This window comes from Oncorhynchus clarkii, chromosome 28 (genome assembly GCF_045791955.1).
Source record: "Oncorhynchus clarkii lewisi isolate Uvic-CL-2024 chromosome 28, UVic_Ocla_1.0, whole genome shotgun sequence".
NCBI classification, from domain to species: domain Eukaryota; kingdom Metazoa; phylum Chordata; class Actinopteri; order Salmoniformes; family Salmonidae; genus Oncorhynchus; species Oncorhynchus clarkii.
In genome coordinates this window covers 15,148,000-15,171,006 of record NC_092174.1, presented here as the reverse complement: position 1 = coordinate 15,171,006, position 23,007 = coordinate 15,148,000, and the positions used below count along the sequence as shown (strand labels likewise).

The 23,007-nt window shown below is 43.5% G+C and overlaps 2 protein-coding genes across 2 annotated transcripts in view; both read left to right on the top strand.

The window, feature by feature from the left end:
• Positions 1-2,905: 2,905 nt before the first annotated feature.
• LOC139387603 (ras-related protein Rab-2A-like) lies at positions 2,906-20,578 on the top strand. Its single transcript, XM_071133970.1, has 8 exons — positions 2,906-3,187; positions 9,792-9,863; positions 10,416-10,483; positions 14,053-14,135; positions 14,596-14,688; positions 15,142-15,253; positions 17,699-17,767; positions 18,951-20,578. The coding sequence occupies exons 1-8, from the start codon at positions 3,142-3,144 to the stop codon at positions 19,044-19,046; spliced, it is 639 nt and encodes a 212-aa protein (XP_070990071.1). The 5' UTR covers positions 2,906-3,141; the 3' UTR covers positions 19,047-20,578.
• Positions 20,579-22,652: 2,074 nt separating this feature from the next.
• The window catches only part of LOC139386501 (chromodomain helicase DNA binding protein 7), a 77,488-nt gene continuing 77,133 nt past the window's right edge, over positions 22,653-23,007 (top strand). The window contains exon 1 of the mRNA XM_071132074.1: positions 22,653-22,898. The gene's annotated coding sequence lies outside the window, so the exon portion shown is untranslated. The remainder of the gene's footprint in view (positions 22,899-23,007) is intronic.

The following is a 23,007-nucleotide window of genomic DNA, read 5'->3' as shown; positions in this document are numbered from 1 at the left end:
TAAAATGGTACAGCCAATCTGGCATTTGCCTGAATTGCCAGATGGCCAATCCGCCCTGCCCATTAAAGCTGTACACATACATAGGTTTGGTTTGCTCCTACCAGAACTCGGCTAGGCAAAGTGAACGCCTGTGCTTGCATACTCCCTTAAAATATACAAATACCTTTGATTGAAAAACAAGAAAAAATTGACAATATTACTGTTTGTTCCTCTTGAGATGCCGTAGCCAGTACACTTCCTCAGAATAGTGAGAATTAATCTAAGATAACTGAAGAAATCTGTTATTAATTTTAATGTTTTTGCCGAGGTCTTAGTTGCACAATTTTGCATCTCACTAAGATGTTTGGAGCAGTATTTCAGTGAAAATTAGTCGTCTATCGTTGAATGACAAACACTTCGTTGTAGAATCCCTACTGTTGACCAATCACCAATGAAGTGACGTGGACTTTGGCTACCGAACTTTGGCTTGCCTCAAGAAAAAGGCTGTGTTCCAGAGCATCAAATCCATGATGTATTATGGGTAACTGGGTGACTGATTGACTTATGGGTGACTTATGGGTGACTGACTGACTTACAAATAATCATGAGAAGTTATTTATGATGCAAGGTGCAATGTCAAACAGCCGAACACCAAAACGTTACAATATGTTATCATACTATATAGGCTCTGTTGAGAAGCAACCCCTAACCCCTTCTCCCTAGGCACTTCTGTAGATTTGAAACAACTGGATAGGTCTAAGCGATAGGGTGAATGCACTTTGAAATAAATCTAAGGTCTGTTAAAAGTACACATGAAAAACGATTTTATTATAAGCTGGCAAGCATAGCTAGCACACAGAAATCGGTAGTGGTAGCCAAAGTGATTTTTTACTGTAATTCAGTTGATTGGTAATGATGACATACAGTACATTCAGGAAAGTATTCAAACCCCTTGACTTTTTCCACTTTTTGTTACATTACAGCCTTATTCTAAAATGTATTGTTTTTTAAAATTATCATCAATCAACACACAATACCACATAATGACAAAGCAAACACTGGTTCATAAATTATTTTGCAAATGTATTAAAACTAAACTTAAATATCATATTTACATAAGTACTCAGACCCTTTAGTCAGTACTTTGTTGAAGCACCTTTGGCAGCAATTACAGCCTTGAGTCTTCTTGGGTATGACACTACAACTTGACATACCTGTATTTGGGGAGTTTCTCCTATTCTTCTCTGCAGATCCTCTCAAGCTCTGTCAAGTTGGATGGAGACCGACGCATCAATAGATGTTTGATCGGGTTCAAGTCCGGGCTCTGGCTGGGCTACTTGTCCCGAAGCCAATCCTGCGAAGAATACTCCTGCATTGTATTGGCTTAGGGTCATTATCCTTTTGAAAGCTGAACCTGTCATGTGCCTTTTACTGAGGAGTGGCTTCTGTCTGGCCACTTTATGATAAAGGCCTGATAGGTGAAGTGCTCCAGAGATAGTTGTCCTTCTGGAAGGTTTTCCCATCTCCACAGAAAAACTTTGGAGCTCTGTCAGAGTGAACAACGGGTTCTTGGTCACCTCCCTGACCAAGGCCCTTCTTTCCCTATTGCTCAGTTTGGCAAGGCGGCCAGCTCTAGGAATCTTCTTGGTGGTTCCAAACTTCTTCCATTTAAGAATGTTGGAGGCCACTGTGTTCTTGGGGACCTTCAATGCTGCAGAAATGTTTTGGTACCCTTCTCCAGATCTGTGCCTCGACACAATCCTGCCTCGGAGGTCTATGGACAATTCCTTCGACGTCATGTCTTGGTTTTTGCTCTGAATATACTGTCAACTGTGGGACCTTATATAGACAGGTGTGTGCCTTTCCAAATCATGTCCAATCAATTGAATTTACCACCGGTGGACTCCATTCAAGTTGTAGAAACATCTCAAGGATGATCAATGGAAACAGGATGCACCTGAGCTCAATTTCGAGTCACACAGCAAAGGGTCTGAATACTTATGTAAATAAGGTATTTCTGTTTTTTTATATATTTTTTTTATAAATTTGCCCACATTTCAAAAAAAAACTTTTCCCCTTTGTCATTATGGGGTATTGTGTGTAGATTGATGAGGGAAAATTATTTTTTAATCCATTGTAGAATAAGGCTGTAAAGTAACAAAATGTGGAAAAAGTCAAGGGGTCTGAATACTTTCCGAATGCACTGTAAACGTATTGGGGTTGACATCCATACAAGCATTATACTATACTATACATTATACTAAATTATACAAATTTTGCTGGGAGGCAATGAGGAGACTGGATCTTTCCCCCACGGCCCTTTCCCCATGCGTTTCCATGGCACGTCACCAGTCTACTAAACCACCCGCTCTGGTAATCTTCATTACGCACACCAGCTCCCCATCATTATGCACACCTGCTCCCCAGCATTACGCACACCTGGACTTCATCATCATCAAAATAAGTGTTCAGAAAGTATTTACTAAATAAACTGAAGTAAACAATAAATAAATAATAATTAAACATTAAAAAAAGAAATAGCAAATAACTAAAGAGCAACAATACAATGAAGTTACAAGGCTTTATACAGGGGGCACCGGTACAGAGTCAATGTGCGTTAATCTAGGTAATTGAGGTAATACAGTGGCTTGCGAAAGTATTCACCCCACTTGGCATTTTTCCTATTTTATTGCCTTACAACCTGGAATTAAAATAGATTTTTGGGGGGTTTGTATCATTTGATTTACACAACATGCCTACCACTTTGAAGATACACATTTTAAAATGTGATAAAAATAAGAGTCTTCTAAGTGACATAATATTTAATAAAAAACTGTTAGTGGCAAATGGTTATGGTAACGCCATTATACCAAAGAAGAAGAAGAAAAAGAAGAACTAGGTGGTGAGGGCAAGATGACGGACTTCCGGGGGCAAAATAATCTTTTTTTTTTATTTTCTTGCGTGCGTGGCGAGGGCGGAACATATGACGTCGTCAGCAGAAGCTTGGAAGTGTTTATTGTTCCTTCCCTTTGAAGAGAGAAAGAAGGCTAGCAAGGCAAAGCAATAACGATTACCGAGACGGTTACATAGACAATTTTCATAGTTTCAAGTAGCGAAGACACAGCAAACGGCCGAGGCAGGTTGACACAGGACCCAGTGGCCATGGCATATGCGTACCTCTTCAAATACATCATTATCGGAGACACGGGTAAGTATTCACTGGTAGCAAAGATTGCTAACGACAGCTAACGTTAACCGCTATCTTTTATTTCCGCAGTGGTGGAGAGTCCAGTGACGTGGTAAAAGCGGAGACGCAAGGGGTGGGATGACATATCTATTTCTCGCTTGCTAACAGCGTTAATAGTATGTCATTAACTTGTCTTTAACGTGAAATAGAAAACATTATTTTCCACCACATCGCACAATTTGTGGTCAGCTAGTGTGCTAATTTAGCAACTGTTGAAAACACCAACAAGCTGACGGCCTATTGTCTTTCCGCTGTGCATTGTGAGAGGGGTGCTAAGCTAGCAATGCTAACTAGCCTAGGCTAATGTCGTTGGTTAGCTAGCTGTATCTAACGTTAGCTCTTTACAGCGACATCAACAACAGTTAACGTTATCTAATTTGACAGCACTTAAACGACATGGGTGCTTGCACTGACCATGTCAGCCCCTTTGGACTCAATCACATCAATGGTTTGGGCTTTCTGTTTTTTTTTTTGCGAGCTTGTAACGTATATCTCTGAACCACAAAACAAGGCCACAAGTCCTCTCTCCCTCGAAATGGCGTTTTACAGAGTTTTGGTACGGTTTCCTACGGCCGCCTCCATGGCTAGGGTTTTACAGTAGCGGTCTAGGCTTTCATGGTCGTGTTTAACTGACATAATGTACTCCTACACGGGTATTGTGTCAATAATGTTACACAGTTTGTTGTCATTCGTTGTTGCTAGAACGGTAACCGAAGGAATATCGTGGAAGCTGCCAAAGCAAGCATATATAATCTTCCCGTAGGTTGATTTAGCAGGCAACGTAGGTACTTGTTTATCAATAACAGTGCTACTAACTTTCGCTATGTGCGTCTTCGTCTTATTTGGTTAGATCAGTGTTATTTTGAATATGTTGCTTAACAGCTCAACCCTGATCCTTGCTGAAATAGCCTAATAGCTCAGCATTTTGCCCAGGGCAGAAGATATACTGAGAGTTAAAGGTAACCTCTGGATAGAGAGAATGTCAGTCTATGATGATGCTGAGAAATAAACACATGTAGCTGGTCCACCTGACGTTAAGTGTACCTGTAACCATTTTGGTGTCTCAAGTCCACAGGGAGTGATGCTATGACTTCCATCTCTTTACTGATTGATCACTAAGGCCTGTACATTCAAGGGTGTATGAGGTCTTTAAAAGTAACAACCTACTGTTTTACTCTGTTTAAAAGTATCAGGGAAGTGTATCCTGCACCCAGGGAAGCCAATAACAGATTTACCAGCTTGAGCCCCTGCATTTCTCTAAGATGAAAGGGCAGAATTTGACTTTAAGTATTTGCTGACAGTATATGATGGTTGTTTCAAAACATGAGATGCCATTACCAACACACAACTCAGCAGTTAGCATTTAGGGGTAGTACAAATCTTTCCGTTTATTATTTTCCAGACTCGACTAAATCTAGGAGAGTTAGGCCAACTCCTTACGTTTATTAGTGTAATTACTCATTACTAGAATTTCCTGACCAGAAACTAGGGCCATGAGTTTTTAGTTCACAGAAAAAAAACTCCAAGCCCAACTTCAAAATACTATTGCTGTCATGGACTAAGAATTCACATTCCCCATTTGTGTAATGAAGAAGTTGATCAGAATCAGTAATGCCTGTCATGTAACGTGAGATTAGTTGGGTGGTATAGTTATAATTTAGGCACGTGTGTTACTATTGGGGAAGACTATATAAGAATGTTCTGTAAGAGCTGGGCGATATGGACAAAAATCCATATTGCGATATGCTATATATACAAAAGTATGTGGACACACCTTCAAATTCGTGGATTCTTCTATTTCAGTCACACCTTATGCTGACAGGTGTATAAAATATAGCACACAGCCATGCAATTTCCGTAGACAAACATTGGCAGTAGAATGGCCTTACTGAAGAGCACAGTGACTTTCAACGTGGTAATGTCATAGGATGCCACCTTTCCAATAAATCCTGTTGTCAAATGTCTACCCTGCTAGAGCTGCCCGGTCAACTGTAAGTGTTATTGTGAAGTGGAAATATCTAGGAGCAACAACAGTTCAGCCGCAAAGTGGTAGGCCTCACAAGCTCACAGAATTGGCCCGCCGAGTACTAAAGCACGTAGAAATTGTATGTCCTCGGGTTGCAACACTCACTACAGGATTCCAAACTACCCCTGGAAGCAATGGCAGGACAGTAACGGTTCGTCGGGAGCTTCGTGAAATGGATTTCCATGGCCGAGCAGTCGCACTCAAGCTTAAGATTGCCATGCGTAATGCCATCAGCTGGAGTGGTGTAAAGCTCGGCGCCATTGCTCTCTGGAGCAGTGGAAATGTGTGTTCTGGAGTGATGAATCATGCTTCACCATCTGGCAGTACAACAGATTAATCTGGGTTTGCTGGATGCCAGGAAAATGCTACCTGCCTGATTGCATAGTGCAGCTGTAAAGTTTGGTGGAGGAGAAATAATGGTCTGGGGCTGTTTTTCATGGTTCGGGCTTGGCCGCTTAGTTCCAGTAAAGGGAAATCTTAACGCCACAGCCTACAATGACATTCTAGATTATTCTGTGCTTCCAACAATGCCCCTGTGAACAAAGCGAGGTCCATACAGTCGGTGTGGAAGAACTTGCCTGCACAGACCCCTGACTATAAACCCAATTGAGATGAATTGGAACGTCGACTGCAAGCCAGGCCTAATCACCCAACATCAGTGCCTGACCTCACTAATGCTTGTGGCTGAATGGAAGCAAGTCGCGCGCAGCAATGTTCCAACATCTAGTGGAAAGCCTTTCCAGAAGAGTGGAGGCTGTTATACCAGCAAAGGGTGGACCAACTCCATATTAATGCCCATGATTTTGGAATGAGATGTTTGACGAGCAGGTGTCCACATACTTTTGGTCATGTGTAAATTGCCTGGATTAATACGATAACGATAAATAGAACAATACTTTTATAACAATGTGCACCACATCCTTTAAACTATTACTATTGGTTTGGTGGTTGTAGCTGTCAATTGTCCCATTAACAATCATCCATATTAGCGAACTTATTTCATTTCAAACTTCACATTTCTCTAGTATGAAAATGTCTAAGATGTCTGCGATAAGTGATGGGTATGGATGGTGCCATTTTTTTGGTAGGTCCCAGCTTTATGTTCTGTCCACTTTAAGTAGCCTAGGCCCATGTCGCTTTCTGTGCAAAAGTCATTTTACGCCTAGACCTTAGACAACTTTTTTCTCAGTCAGAAACTCCAAATTACACCGCTCAATCACTAAGCATCTATAAATGGGAGTTTTCCCTCTCTGAAAGACAGAGCATGCTGGGAGCAGATATCGCTCTTGCTGTCCTCTCTGCCTCTGATACTAAGCCTAGCAGTAAACAGTCCAGTTGCAACACCACAGACCTGTCATCCGCTAGCTTCACTGTGGGCCATCCCAAGCTATCGTATTGCTCATTACCATTCTACATGACTGCAGTTTAGGGATGGCTATCCCAGCTGTTGGAGCTGTTAGATATATCCTGTTGTTGTTTACTAGGCTAGATGAGGTGACGGTGGAGAATCCCCTTCTGTCCAAAAAGATGAATGTTTTTCTCAGCCTGCATAACCTAGTATTTTCACCTGGATGAAATGGAAACAGTTTATTTTCACATCAGTGCCAAATCAATTGCTGTATTTCAATGAGTGACATTTTATTTGTCATATGCACAGAATACACATGGTACAATTAAATGCTTCTTAGCATATAGGGGGCTCCCAAGTGGCGCAGCGGTATAAGGCACTGCATCTCAGTGCTAGAGGGGTCACTATACACCCTGGTTTGTTTCCAGGCTGTATCACAACCAGCCGTGATTGGGAGTCCCATAGGGCGGTGCACAATTGGTCCAGCGTCGTTAGGGTTTGGCCAGGGTAGGCCGTCATTGTAAATAATAATTAGTTTACAATGACTAGTTAAAGGTTAAATAAAATATAGGCCTATCATGAAAAAGCAACAGCTGTTTTCAAAGAACCATATGCACCACAGAACACTAGATAGAATCACACCTCAAAGTATGATACGCTCATCTCATTATTTCCAACATAGTAATTAGCCTACAGCTTGCTTAGGCTAATCTTTGATTTGGCAGGCCGGTCTAATTGAACTTGCAGTACCACTGTTTGTTTTTAATGATGACCTGACCATTAAAGAACCACATGCACACATCTATTCAGAGCTGGAGCCTGATTGGCTAGCAGGTGCATGGTAATGTTGTGGTGACTTTGCTTTGTTGTTTCTGTACATCATTCTCATGGTGTCTTCCATCACCCTGGCTCCCCTGCTTAGCAATGGCAGTGGTAACCCATAGAAACACTAATGAAAGCCTTCTCTGGTGTCCAGTATCATCGTAATATGTTTTCCACTGCAAAAAATGAAAATACGTACCAGACAACTCTTTGGTCTCGAACCTGCTGTATGTAAAATATTGTGTGCTATAGCTTGGAAAATAAATGAATGTGAATCTGGATGACAACATAATGACGTTTGTTTCCAACATTAGGTATGTTTTCCTAAAGAAGTTAAATCCACAATACTAACGAGTATCACGATACTGGTATCGTCCCGGCCCTACCTGTTTGCGTTGTAACCATGTGGTGCAGCACACAGGTTTTCACAGGTCCCCCCTCCACTGTGTGGCGGTGTGTTTCACGGTCACGTTTGATTATTTTCTCTCACAGGAGCACGTCACACGTTATATTTAGGCCTTGAGTCTAATTTGTGAAAAGTTGATTTAGCCACATTTTTGAATTCATTATGGTCATTGCTACTTAGGAATATCTTGGTTTCGTCACACCTAACAACCTCATGAGTCGTGGCATTTGACATTTTGTGGGTTGACATTAGGGCCGGCCATTTTATCCATATCAAGAGCGTCCTCATCATGTTGACATGGCCTCTGATATAGATCCTTCTGAAGAAATCTTGGAATAGATCGCTCTTCTTAACCCCAGATCTAAGATCAGATAACACTATCCCACTCCCAAACTGAACCATTGAGGGCATGAAATAATATCTGACCCTGAATCAGTGGTTTAAAGCATCCACTATCAACTCCAGAAACGCATGACAGAATTCTACTTGTTTGACCAGCCACGTGCCAGAAGCCTCTTGATATGCTAACTAGAGCGAGGCTCCAGCCAGACTGACTGAGCTTCTCTACTGTTGTGTGGGTGTAGTCAGAGGGCTGTAGGGCATTTACTCTCTTTCTATTACTCTGATGTCTAACGTCAAATTAAAGAGATTCAGGGACTTCACAATACAAAATCACGATACTTAGGTGCCGATACGATATGTATTGCAATTGATTGGAAAGCGGCCGCGGTCATCCCCCTCTGTAAAGGGGTCTAGACCAAACTGTTAGACCTATATCCATCCTACCCTGCCTACGCAGACGGCACCATTCCGTATACATCTGGCCCTTTGGACACTGTGCTAACAAACCTCCAAAAGAGCATGAACGCCATACAACACTCCTGTGGCCTCCTACTGCTCTTAAATGCTAGTAAAAAGAAATGCGTGCTCTTCAACCGATCGCTGCTCGCCCCCGCCCGACTAGCGTCACTACTCTGGACAGTTCAGAATATGTGGATAACTATAAATACCTAGGTGTCTAGCTAGACTATAAACTCTCCTTCCAGACTCACATTAAGCATCTCCAATCCAACATTAAATCTAGAATCAACTTTCTATTTCGCAACAAAGCCTCCTTCACTCATGCTGCCAAACATACCCTCGTAAAACTGACTATCCTACCAATCCTTGACTTCGGCGGTGTCATTTACAAATTAGCCTCCCAACTCTCTACTCAGCAAATTGGATGCAGTCAATCACAGTGCCATCCGTTTTGTCACTAAAGCCCCATATACTACCCACCACTGCGACCTGTATGCTCTCGTTGGCTGGTCCTCGCTACATATTTGTCACCAAACCCACTGGCTTCAGGTCATCGAAGTCTTTGCTAGGTAAAACTCCGCCTTGTCTCATCTCATCTCACCGGTCACCATAGCAACACCCAACAGTAGCACGTGCTCTAGCAGGTATATTTCACTGGTCATCCCCAAAGCCAACACCTCTTTCACTGGCCTTTCACTGGCCAGGATGTCCTTGTCCCATCGCGCTCTAGCGACTCCTTGTAGCGGGCCGGGTGCATGCACGCGCATCCGGTATCCAGTTGTATGGTGTTTCCTCCGACACATTGGTGCGGCTGGCTCCCGGATTGAGCAAGCAGTGTGTCAGGAAGCAGTGGGGCATGGCTGGGTCGTGTTTCTGAGGACGCAAGGCTCTCGACCTTCGCCTCTCCCGAGTCGGTAGGGGAGTTGCAGCGATGGGACAAGATGGTAACTACCAGTTGGATATTAAGGAGAAATAGGGGTTAAGTGCAAAAAACAAATAATTGTGCTTAGAGTTGTATGGTTTTTGTTAAACTTGGACACTTCTAGATGGAAAAACATGAGTCTGCGTAATTTCCTTACTGTAGAATTTCCCCTATGCAGACAGAGCCCCTTTTTGTTCATGTATGTGTGCCTCTGTTTAACCGTGCATGTTTGTTTTGCAGGTGTTGGGAAATCATGCCTATTATTACAGTTCACAGACAAGCGGTTTCAGCCGGTGCATGACCTCACTATCGGTAAGACTCCTTTATATCACATGTCATTATTCATTATAACGTTTAATGACCGACTGCGATTTAAAATGTATCCTGCTTCTGCACTGCCTAGATGCACTGGAGGGACCTCAATCAAATCATCTCAGCATTCCGCTCAGATCCCCTCAGCGTATTCATTCATTTCTTAAGGATTTTCATCCCTCGCCTCTGGTCTAACCTGTAAAGATGAGGGAGATGTGTTGGAGAGATGTTAGGAGAGAGCGAGATGTATTAGCATTTTAATATGATTTAATGTGTACTAGTTTGACCAGTGTCTGCTAGTGTAGTAGATCAGACAATCTCTGCTGTAACCTCGATATACCATAGGCTTTTAGCCAGGGTGTATTTGTGGTGGAAGCTGATATCTAGCTTATGGTTAAGACCAGGACTTTTTTCTGACCATGAAATAATAGCGTAGAACTAGGGGCCCGTTCATAAAAAAAAATGTTCTGCTCCGATCACTTGGCTGTGGAAAAACTCCAGGATCAACAGAGTTGTAGACTGACTGTGTAACCTGGTGGTTGTCTTTCCCAGGTGTGGAGTTTGGGGCGCGGATGATCACTATAGACGGTAAACAGATCAAGCTGCAGATCTGGGACACGGTAAGATGCCTGCCCCGTACCACATTAACAGATGTGATTTTACCTGAATACAGTTGACTCATTAGTGGTATTCATTAGGGCACAGTGTAGCACTATATTTCAAAACGTTGTGCAACTGAAATTAACGTTATGTGACGCCTTGGGACTGTTTGTGATAGCATCCAGTTGTCAGGAACGATTAAGAAGAATGTATTGATGTCTGCCCAGAGTGGCTTAACAAACGCTTTGGTCATTTCACGTATGTTATAAACACATTTACCAAGACAAATATGATTCACTAACATTATATCCAAAAAGTCGGATTTTGTAACCTAATGCGTCCGATAATAAGTACAAGGTCTGTTGACAGAGCGGTGCCGCTTTCTCGCAGCAACTTTTGAGGATTTTTTACATGTGGAGGTCGTCTGCAAAGTTGTTTCCGCGGGTCGCAAAAATAACATGGCATGAGTGGAATTAATTGTAAAAGGCTTGCGCTACGCTCAGTGTTCCGTTGACATTTCAGACATACTCTTGTTTTTGTGTGAGATTTTCGAAAAATAACAGGAATTTCGCATTAATGAAAAGCGTATAGTAAAATATGTAATGTCTCAATCGATATCAGCCTTAACTCTATTGTTTTATGTCCGATGACGAGTTCAGCGGTGAGCCTGTCAGTTAGCCTTAATTCTCGCACCGCGTCCAGCCTAGATGACGCAACGCTATTTTCCTTTTTTTTTAAACTCAGTGTCAGTGTTTTATTATTATTTATTTGACTCCCTAAATGTAGCCAGTATTATACTGTCCTGTTTCAGTTAAATGGAATTTGAACTTTATCTGAATTGAACTTATGGAGTAAACTGTAATCATTAATGTATGAATACTGTTTTTGTGCTAATGTATCTTATCAAAGTGAAGGTTTTCCACCTAGTGACGATCACATCCATGTCGTATGATGAGTGGCACCCACTCAGTGTGTAATTCACCCAATATAACCCACCAAGTCTAACAAGACAAGTCTGTTTTTTTTTCTCTGAACTCTTCAACACATACAGCATTAAAATAGTCTTAAATATTAGATCCAATATGGGGTATCTCCCTAATGGACTCTTGTACAGCAGGACTAGCTCTTCCCCCCCCCCCCCAGTCCCCGTCCCCTCTGATATGCATGTGTCAGCATGGACATGTTGCAAAGGAAAGAATGATTGCGCCTACACAACAGCGTTATGTCAGTTGGCTGTTGACACGTTTCACCCTCTTTTCAAATAGACTCTCAGCTATGTCCTTGTGACATTTAGTATTTAGAGTTTTTGAATGGTGTTTTAGATGTGAAGGTTGACGTGTGAAGTGATAATTCAGGTTTCTCATTGTGCCCTTCTGGTGAGTCCCTGTGCAGTGCTGAGAAAATATGAACGCTGCAGGAGATGATCTGGTGTAGTATGTATGTTGGCCTGTAAGGGGGAGACACAGCCCTACTAATAAGAATAGAATCACACAGCAGTAATGCTGATGGATGGTGGGGGTGGTGGTAGTAGAGTCCTAGGCCCTAGAGAGGCCTTCTGGGCCACCGATGTAGTGCCTGCTGCTGCTGTGTACTTTCTAGGCCACATGGTAACTTTTTGGTTGATGAAAAGGGTAAGGCTGTAATTCAGCAGAAATTCAAGAGCGTTGGACCAGTCACTAACCAAAAGGTCGCTGGTTTGAATCCCCGAGCCGACCAGGTGAAAAATCTGCCGATGTGCCCTTGAGCAAGGCATGTAACCCTAATTGCTCTTGTAAGTCGCACAGGATAAGAGCGTCTGCTAAGTGACGTAAATGTAATATCTGGAGACCCGGGTTCGAACATAAAAGGCTTATGGGTATTTTCAACACACCACTATGACTATCCCTTCCATTAGAATTATTTGTGGTTTAGCCTACATCCCAGACCACCACATGTCCACCCTGCCAAGACAGAGTCACAATCAAACACAGGGTGTGTGTACTGGCCGTGTAGCCTTATCAGTGTGTGGGTGTCCCTGTGTGTGTGCACAGGAGGAGGAGCCGGGAGGCACTGCCTGCCCTGGTGGTGATGTAATAGACAAAATCTGCATTTCTGGCCTTCCTGTAACCTTTGAGCTCTGGCAGATGGCAGGCATAAAAGTGTCATTCATCATTTATTCACAATGGCCTCCATTAGCTCCAATGTTAGCAGCTGCCTCGGGGGACTGTTGCCACGGACGAACGGAGGGACTGACTGGGCCTTATTGAATTCAAATGTGCTGGGGCATTGGCTGCCTGGCTCGCACTCACCTGCTGCCAGGCCAGAAGAAAACAGAACAGAAGAGGTAGAGAAGATCCAGATTCAGTCTTCAGCAGCTATCCAGGGAAGAGGGAAGCCACCTTATCAAACACTGACAATGGAATCTACAGACAGGTCTTGTCTGCCTGCCTGCCTGCTGTACAAACCAACCACTGACTGTGGTGAGAGAACGGGGAGTTGTGATTGGCCAAAGTTGTAGCATGTTATGTTATGGGCTGTGTGGAACACAGTGGGCCCCTTGTTTGTGAGGAGTCAGTCAGTCAGTCAGTCAGGGATGGGACGTAGAGAAAGACAGGAGCCTTTTGTACACTGTGACAGGGGCTTGCCTGTGCTCTGCCTAGCTGCAGAGGGAAAACCAGGAAGCTTGGTTTTGGAATAATGGCGCTCCAGTTGAGAATTTCTATTGTGTTAGGAATGTGTATGGATTAGGGAAAGACCCTGGGAAGCCTGGACTGGAGGAGTGGGGTAGGGACTAGGAAGCCTGGACTGGAGGAGTGGGGTAGGGACTAGGAAGCCTGGACTGGAGGAGTGGGGTAGGGACTAGGAAGCCTGGAATGGAGGAGTGGGGTAGGGACTAGGAAGCCTGGACTGGAGGAGTGGGGTAGGGACTAGGAAGCCTGGAATGGAGGATTGGGGTAGGGACTAGGAAGCCTGGACTGGAGGAGTGGGGTAGGGACTAGGAAGCCTGGACTGGAGGAGTGGGGTAGGGACTAGGAAGCCTGGGCTGGAGGAGTGGGGTAGGGACTAGGAAGCCTGGGCTGGAGGAGTAAAACATTGCTAGAGCTAGGAGTTTTTCAGAACCTTGGCTCAGAAGAGCCCCTGACCCTAGTAATATAGGGTACCAGACACCGTAGCATTTTGTCTGTCCTAACACAGCCTTGAGCACTTGGAGTAAGACTCCTTTTAAGAGTTGATACTATATTCATATTTATACTTACTACTGCTGTTTTGCCCTGCTGTGTGTTCGCTGCGCTGTTGTGCGCTGGCGGACTCCGGAGATGCAGTCAAATTCAAATATGCTAAACCATCGTTTGTGACATCACGATGTTATCACCATCGACAATGGCTATCAAACAATCGTCGCTAGACGACGCAAACGTAAAAGAGCCTAACCCTGCTACTACTGCTTCCACTGTTTGGTGCTACTGCTGGCTCTTCTTTGTACCCTTTTAACTATAGGTTACTATGCTTCAGTGCTGAGCTCTGTCTTTACTTTAACTGAGCGTCTCTGTGTGTACTATATCTCTTTGTGTGCATGTTTAAAAAATATATATATATATGTTTTTCTCAGGCCGGCCAAGAATCCTTCCGCTCAATCACTCGGTCCTACTACAGAGGGGCAGCCGGCGCCCTGCTAGTGTACGACATCACAAGGTCAGTCTTGCGGCCATTTTCTCCCCAGGCCTTATCATTCTATATAAACACTAGGACCACTGTGGTAACTAAGTCAACTTTCCTCACCCAAGGTCCTCCCTTAGGATTCAGGTCATGACTGTTGCTCTTGACCGATTAAAAAAAAAAAAAAAAGGACATTTATGTATTTTAAATACATTTGTTTAGGAGGAAAGGAAAAGTAATATCTTATCCAGCTAATTCAGTTTAACCGTAGTTAGAGCGACTGAGATTGATGTTTGTATAATACATTGGGTGTTTAATTGAATGCATTTTCTCCCGCCAATGTCTTTTTATTTTGCTCATGTAGATCCACTTTTGTTGTTCCAAAAGGGACCTACATTCACCTAATGAATTACATTTGTATGTATTAGTTTACTAGGAAAGGACCATGTATTGTGTTCTTATGCTCAGTGTTGCTCCAATGTTCCTTTTATTACAGAAGGGACACCTTCAACCACTTAACAACCTGGTTAGAGGATGCTCGCCAACATTCCAACTCCAACATGGTCATCATGCTCATTGGGAACAAGAGGTCAGAGTCATCTCCCTGTCACTCATGGTTACCGAACAACCCTGTCATGGTTGTCATGGCTAAACTGGGTGTGCCTCAAAAGTCTGAAATGTCACCCTTTCCTAATTTCCTCTTCTTAACCTACACTTTCAGATCTATTGACGATGTCAAATCAAAATGGTGGATGCTTGACTGTAATTTGCTTTCACCGGGTCAATTTTTTGATACAATTGCTGATGAAGGAAAGGAAAAAGGGAGAAGTAGTCGTTTTTGACAATTGAAATGCGCCCACCCAGTTTCACAGCCCCTGCTCCCTGTGTGTGCTCTTGTCTCCTCTAGTTAGATGACATATCTCTTAACTGGCAAAAGTGACAGAATGAATTAGCAGATCATTTGGTGCAAAACACAAGACCGTACTAGTGTAACGCAGGTCTATGGTACTGTATATATCAAGTGTTTTTGTTGTCCCCATAGTGACCTGGAGTCCAGGAGAGAGGTGAAGAAGGAGGAGGGAGAGGCCTTCGCCAGAGAGCACGGCCTCATCTTCATGGAGACCTCCGCCAAGACTGCATCCAACGTAGAAGAGGTACCTCCTGCTCACACTGTGCTATTTATTGTGTGTGTGTTGTCAACATTTTCTCACACTCACACGTTTGCCCATTAATATACCCCCCCTTTCTTGCTCAGACAAATACACACACACCAACGCACACATGCACGTCTGTTCTCCAGTGTGCTGGGTAGCCAGACTCTCTTTCTGAGGAGTTAAGGAATGGAGAGACTGGTTTATAGAACCCCCCCCCTCCCCCTCTGCCGCCTTTCCCCCTTCCCTGCTGCAGAAACCCCTGGTATGATTAATTTGTCTCATTAGTGTCCCCTGAATCCTCCCGATACCTCTCCTCCTCCATCTCCCTCTCCGCGACGTGACGTGTACATCGCCCACTTATAGCTCATCCATATTCATAACCTCCCCTCCCCCTCCACCGCTCCCCTGTCCGCCACGACAGCTGAAAGCCAATCATGCCTCATCTTTTAGAAGGCATGGTGGGTGGGTGGACGTTATTTTATATTCCATTGACCCTACGGTAAGCACTGTGAAGAGCGATGTGCTCTCTGCCTGTGCTGAGGCTAATGCTGGGTCCCTGGGTTATGCCCTGGGTCTCTATGGCCAGGTGGGGGCGCTCTGCCTCAGGCGGAGGGAAACATCTGTTGCTGTTTAATATGTTAATGCATGAAGAGGCAGGGAAGGTAGAGAGACAGGACCAGGCCGGGCCTCCTGAGCCAAGGTGGACATTTGTTTTCAGATTCCGCAGCAGGCCTCACTCACTCAAATATGAATTTCAGTCAGAATTTACTGTAGAGGGGGGCCCTGCCCTAGGCTCGTTTTTGAGGTGTACGTAAGGTTATGATTATACGGCCTAAACTAGGGTGTAAATTCAGGCTAGAACTCCCAATGCAATGGTCTTTGAATGAACTGAAAGAAACCGATCGTACAGGCCCAATCCGTCATTACAGTTGATGATTTCTCTGTTTATACGTCTGCTCGCGTTGTTCTTACAGTGGAGTGCTGTAGATTGATTTTCTGTGGCAACAAGCCAGAGCCTCATGTGCTAATGCCTCTCATCCTAAACTCCTGTATATCCCACTCTTTAGAGCTTATTCAGTCAACGAGGCCCATATATCTCAGCAAAAAAAGAAAAGTCCTCTCACTGTCAACTGCGTTTTATATGAACATAAGATTCAACAACTGAGACATAAACTGAACAAGTTCCACAGACCTGTGACTAACAGAAATTGAGTAATGTGTCCCTGAACAAAGGTAACAGTCAATCTGGTGTGGCCACCAGCTGCATTAAGTGCTGCAGTGAATCTCCTCCTCATGGACTTTACCAGATTTGCCAGAGATGTCACCCCGCTCTTCCACCAAGGCACCTGCAAGTTCCCAGACATTTCTGGGGGGAATGGCCCTAGCCCTCACCCTCCGATCCAACAGGTCCCAGACGTGCTCAATGGGGTTGAGATCCAGGCTCTTCTCTGGCCATGGTAGAACACTGACATTCCTGTCTTCAGGGAAATCACGCACAGAACGAGCAGTATGGCTGGTGGCATTGTCATGCTGGAGGGTCCTGTCAGGGTGAACCTGCAGGAAGGGTACCACATGAGGGAGGAGGATGTCTTCCCTGTAACGCACAGTGTTGAGATTGCCTGCAATGACAACAAGCTCAGTCCGATGATGCTGTGACACACCGCCCCAGACCATGACGGACCCTCCACCTCCAACTCGATCCCACTCCAGAGTACAGGCCTCGGTGTAACTCTCATTCCTTCGACGATAAATGTGAATTCGACCATCACCCCTGGTGAGACAAAACCGCACCTCGTCAGTGAAGAGCACTTTTTGCCAGTCCTGTCTGGTCCAGCAACGGTGGGTTTCTGGCCGTAGGCGACGTTGTTGCCGGTGATGTCTGTATGAGGATTTGCCTTGAAACAGGCCTACAAGCTGTCCGTCCTGTTTCCCTGTAGCGCTGTCTTTTGGCGTCTCACAGTACGGACATTGCAATTTATTGCCCTGGCCACACATGTAGTCCTTATGCCTCCTTGCAGCATGCCTAAGGCACGTTCACGCAGATGAGCAAGGGACCCTGGGCATCTTTCTTTTGGTGTTTTTCAGAGTCAGTAGAAAGGCCTGTTTAGTATCCTAAGTTTCCATAACTCTGACCTTAATTGCCTACGGTCTGTAAGCTGTTAGTGTCTTAATGACCGTTCCACAGGTGCATGTTCATTAATTGTTTGAGTCATTGAACAAGCATGGGAAACGGTGTTTAAACCCTTTACAATGAAGATCTGTGAAGTTATTTGGATTTTTATTAATCTTTCAAAGACTGTGTCCTGAAAAAGTTTATTTTTTTTGCAGAGTTTATATGGTTTGATTGGGGCGAGGCTTGGTTTCTTTAATCTAAGTGTCACGTCTAGTTTGTTGTGTGAATGTAAGCTCTGATCCTGTACAAATTTGGCTATGTCTCCTTTTTAGGCATTCATCAACACAGCGAAGGAGATATACGAGAAGATTCAGGAGGGTGTCTTCGACATCAACAATGAGGTAATTTGACATGATAGAGAAATGCGTTTAGTGTCCATTTTGTACACTGCTACTTTGACAAATACCATCTTCTTGACAGCTTATCTTTTCCATTATAAGTCATCAACTGAGGTATGGGCAAGTGGTCAAACACCCTTGCTCCTTTTGCAGTGCCCTAAGTCCACGTCGTAAACCGAGTGAAGAGGCCGTAAATAAGGAGAACACCTTTACAGAACAGCCGTTGGATATTGTCCTATCTAACAAAGGTCATTTTGAAGGCCAGAAAGCCATTGTGTTAGCTAGCTAAACCTATTACGTAGCCACATAGTTCTGCGAGACGATGCGTCCTTCTCGGCACTTCAAATTTTCGAGGCAGAGGCTTATTTGCAGCAGTCCACATTCCTTCTCTCCCTCCTTCAGAGAGAGATGAAGCAGAGCAGGTTCCAGTCTGCCAAGCAAAACTTCCACTGTGTGTTCTTCCGTTTCTCCCTCCCTCTCTCCCTCCTTGCCTCACTCCGCTAGCCCTGGCTACTGGCCAGCGCATAAATTCCTCACATCCCACAAGGTTACAGCCAGCCTGAAGGAGGCGAGCCCCTGAGCAGCCATTGGGTATGCTTTTTATTAGAGTAGTAGGAAAGAGTAAAAAAAGAGAGGGGAAGAGAGAAAAAACGAGGCCAGGCACACGGTCCAAACCGCATCAGCTGACTGACGAAGGGGGAAGCCCTGGCTAGAATCCCTGACGCTCACTGGCAAACGTAGTGAGAAACCCCCACCACCTCCTCCTCCCTTAACACTATAAATCTGATTTAGAGCTATGCAGAGTTTCCTTAAGAGCTACTACTACTGCTGAAAACCACAGCAGCCTAGGCTCACAGTGGAGTGCTGCCTTTCCGCCGCTCTGCGCTCTCTTCAGCCACTGAAGGGCTGGGGAGATGAAAGCAGTGCGATGGATGAAAGTGCCGCTGGCTGCTGCTGAGTGTGCCCGTGTGTGTGTACACCTCTCCCACACAAAGGACTGTGACTGTGAGCCAAAGAGAATTTGTCACCATTGATATTGCTTGTTATGATGTCCAATTCATCCACCCCATAAAAACACAAACACTCAAACTTGAATCATAAAATCACACCTGACCATCACGATCCATTTTCCTGACTGCCTGAATCCACTAACCGGTTGCATTGTGTTGTGGTTTTGTCTCGGCAGGCTAACGGTATTAAGATCGGGCCCCAGCACGCTACCACCAACTCCACTCTCTCCGGTAGCCAGGGGGGTCAACAGGCCGGAGGGGGATGCTGCTGAACACCCCTCGCCCCTCTGTCCCATACCACCCCACCTTGCCCCGCCCCTTGTGTTTCTACTGGACTGGTCGGGCTCACTAACATTTTCTTAACCCCTCCCCACAGCCTTGCCAATGGAGAGTCTAATCGTGTACTAGGTGTCTGTCAGTCAAAAATACCAAGCAAAACACATTAAAGTACCCTGGTCCTGGTGCAAAACATGCCCCTGTATAAGAGCATTGGAGCCTGTCTTGGTTGTAGATTGATAGGTTGTTACTGTTGTGTTAAAACAGGCAGGGTGCTTTAGGATTGGGACTCATCATATCTATCTGTACATCTGTCAGACAGTTGTGGATAATGTCTCTTTTTTTTCACTCCCAAGTAAGGATTTTTTTGTGCCCTTTTGACTTAAAAGCTTAATTGTATTTAACACTACAATGTTGGTCATCGATAGTATTTTAATCGGTTTCATGTGGGAGAAAGAAAGCTTTGGGGAAGTGGGGTGAACTCGAAGTTTGAAATAAAAGAAACAGCTGTGTCGGAAGTAGCGGCCATGTCTAAAGTGAAGTTAAAAGAAGAAAAGGGAAAAAAAGCAGGACTCTTTTTAAATCTCTATTTATCAGTCACATTCTGTGTGTATATATAGTTACAGTTATCCTTTCTTGCTTTAGTGTATGTTGACCAAGCTAGAATTCTTTGAATTTGCTGGGAACATCTATACTGTACGAATAGAGCTTGAAACTGCAACAGTATTGCAAAAAAAAAAAAAAAAACCCTGCTTTGACACCATTTTAAGATCATATTTTACTTAATTTACTTTTTGTCCTGCCACCTGCCTTGCCCCTCCCCTCTATCTGTGCCCTAGATCTGCTATGACTGTGTATAGAAACTTTGGCTCAATATTCTGCATCTATTTTAATGGCAACATTTTGTGTTTACCTGTGTTCAAAAACCACAAATACCAGAATTTGATCACCTCTGCTTGGATAAGAGATCTCAGCTGTTTGCCTTAACGGAAAGATTGGGAAAGCAGAAGAAAATGAGAAACACAACCAGGTTGCGGCGGAATCATTCCAGTAACTTCATTTTGCTCATAGACACATTCTTACATTAAAACACACATTGCATACTCTAAATGTATACATACACAGATTTAGACAGTACATGCATGCTTAAATGCATACATGTGTCCTTACACACAAACAACCTGCGTATGTCTATACATACAAGCCTGCATATATATTTTTTTTCTCTTCGGGAATTTGTTTTTCATGCAGTCCGCTGTGGAGCGTCGGTGCAGAGCAGCGTTTTCCTGTAGGTGTGTGTGAGTGACTGTGTACAGCCTTGCTTTCTTTGACTGTTCGTTCTATTAGTAGATATTATGGTGAACATCTCGTCTGTCGTCAGAGGGGTGCGGGAAAAGCCAAACCTGGAGTATCTATGTGACCCCCTCGACATTTATTTGCTGTGTTGGTTCTTCTTAAAAATGAAAAACTGCTATCACAAACTATAATAAAACATTCAAAGCTTAAATATCATTTGATTGTCATCTGGGGGGGAAAAAATTGCTATGTTTAAAATGTACGTTTTGTAATTTCCTTTTTAGAATTGATATTTTGCCTCTGATCCCCTATAGTTATTTTCTGTGTCTGTGTTGGTATATGAATGAAACTATTATATATGGATCCATACTGTATTGTAGCTTTGATTTCTCAATATATATAAAGTGAAACACAAAGAATGCATGTCCTCAGAGCTGTGTGGAGTTTTGGAATTGCAGGCTTCGTTCCCAAATGATCACCGCGCCCTCTCCCTAATATCAACATGAACTAAAGGGGGGCCACATGCAGCCAGTACCAATTCAACTGGTTTTACAACACACTTCTCTGCTCTACATTGCATGCTTCTCAGGTATAGGCAACCAATCGGGTGCAATTCAAATATTTTCATCTCTTGGCCTTCTATGTGGTTATTACTGAACATTTCTTACTGAAAATATAAATTATTTCACCACCAATCTGAAAGTAACACTGCGCTGTTTTTTAAACCTTTTATTTAACTAGGCAAGTCAGTTAAGAACAAATTCTTATTTTCAATGACGACTTAGGAACAGTGGGCAGAACAACAGATTTGTACCTTGTCAGCTCGGGGATTTGACCTTGCAACCTTCCGGTTACTAGTCCAATGCTTTAACCACTAGGCTACCCTGCCGTTTCTCAAATAGGCTTACAGTACAGCAAATTAGTTTCAGGTGGAAATGGATTGTAGACAGTTCATGAGATAATTGTTTTATTCATCCCCATTATATCGCCCAACATTTGGATGTAACTTGAAATGGGCTTTTGTTGGTGGTCATGCACAGTGACAGTTTATGTTAAAGGTGAACACATCTCATGACCTACTTTTCAAAGCAGTAAAGGAATAAAATGTGAAAAGCTTGTGTTGAACAGATTAGTGAACTGTCTGAAATGGTAGCGGTAGTATGCCTGCATTTAATTTTATGAACCATTTCGAAAATGAAAGTTTGATTTTAGTGAATGCAATTAGAGTAGTGACCTTCACAGTAGATGTGAAATCAAGATGGCCTTCTCACAGGCAAATTATACCCACAAGCACAAACTACATGTATTTTTAAAGACAAACTATTAAATGCTGTGCAAAAAACGTATTTACAAGCGTAAACAGTGGTTTTGAGAGGACATTGGGCATACAGAAAGGGAGTGCGTGCGCCTTCAAATACACAAGTCTTGTGGGGCAGATTGTTATGATAAGCAAATGAATGGCCGCGCAAGGGACATCCGGGTTACTTGCCTGATGATTCGTATGTAAGGTAGTGTGCAACGCATCAAGGAAGAGACCTTCACAAAAGTGTGATTGTGTGAAAGGCGTATTTCTTCACCTTGATATATTTCTATCGCAATTGGTTGCACATGTTTAGCTTTTTACTGTGGTAAAAGGTCTGAAACTACTCTGAAAACCATAGGGCCTCGGGTTGGCCTTGCGCGTGCCCAAGGGACCAAGTAGAATAATATGCTCCCTCGGTAGAAGAGCAAATATGTAAATATGAATCGTAAATGTGTATGATGTCCTTCTCGAATTATCATAATTATTAATCTGCAGTTGACATGGAATAAGGAAACTAAATTCTCGGGGGTCGAACTGATGCACCATGCACAAATAAAAAAAAATAATCCACTCATTGCAGGTGGTACAGATCCATTTCATTTGAGAACGCTTGTCTTAAACTCGTGGTGAGCTTTTCAAGGTCCATCATTTCAGGTTGAAACAGATTTAAAATATATATATATATTTTATTATCCCCTGAAAAGTGATAGGGTTTATCATTTGAGAAGCAACTTGAATCCACGACACATGTTTTCTTACTCGTTACACAACTCTGCTCTGCCACGCTTTTATTAGCATCTGTACACGGGAAATGATTTACAAAATTACCACTAAATGTATGAATAACTCCTACAACCCTACGCCGAAATAAGAAATGAAAAGGTATATATTTAATAGCGTCTACAATAAATGAATAATAAAGTGCATATTCGTCACAGCCCAGTAGGGTCATCACGCGCACGCATGTTTATCCATTGGAGCCATGAACGCGCCCCCTACCCGTAGAAGGTGAGCGAATGTCTGGAGGAGAGGACTCGAGAACGCGACCGCCGGGATCGATCGGATTAAACTCGATTTGAGGGAAATTAACACAAAGGAGAGAGGCAGAGTCGGTGAGGAAGGGATAACGACACGCCGAAAATTTATAAAATAACTTGAATTTATTTATAAACGGACCAGAAAGGAATTTACTGGAGATAGCTACTACGGGAGTTAATTTGCGAAACCCTGAACTGACCAAGCTAGTTGGGTAAGCGAGCAATGCTCTTTTTAAATGGTTGGATTCCGTACTCCCTCAGTTCAGTTTGTTCACATGGTAAATGAGCTAGTTGTGTGTTACTCTTACCTGTAAATAACCA

What these genes read in the sequence shown, in the direction of transcription:
- LOC139387603 (XM_071133970.1), top strand. Translation starts at nt 3,142, where the DNA reads ATGGCATATGCGTACCTCTTCAAATACATCATTATCGGAGACACGG. An exon ending in CATCATTATCGGAGACACGG is followed by an intron (nt 3,188 to 9,791) that starts GTAAGTATTCAC and finishes TTTGTTTTGCAG; the next exon opens with GTGTTGGGAAATCATGCCTA. An exon ending in GGTGCATGACCTCACTATCG is followed by an intron (nt 9,864 to 10,415) that starts GTAAGACTCCTT and finishes TGTCTTTCCCAG; the next exon opens with GTGTGGAGTTTGGGGCGCGG.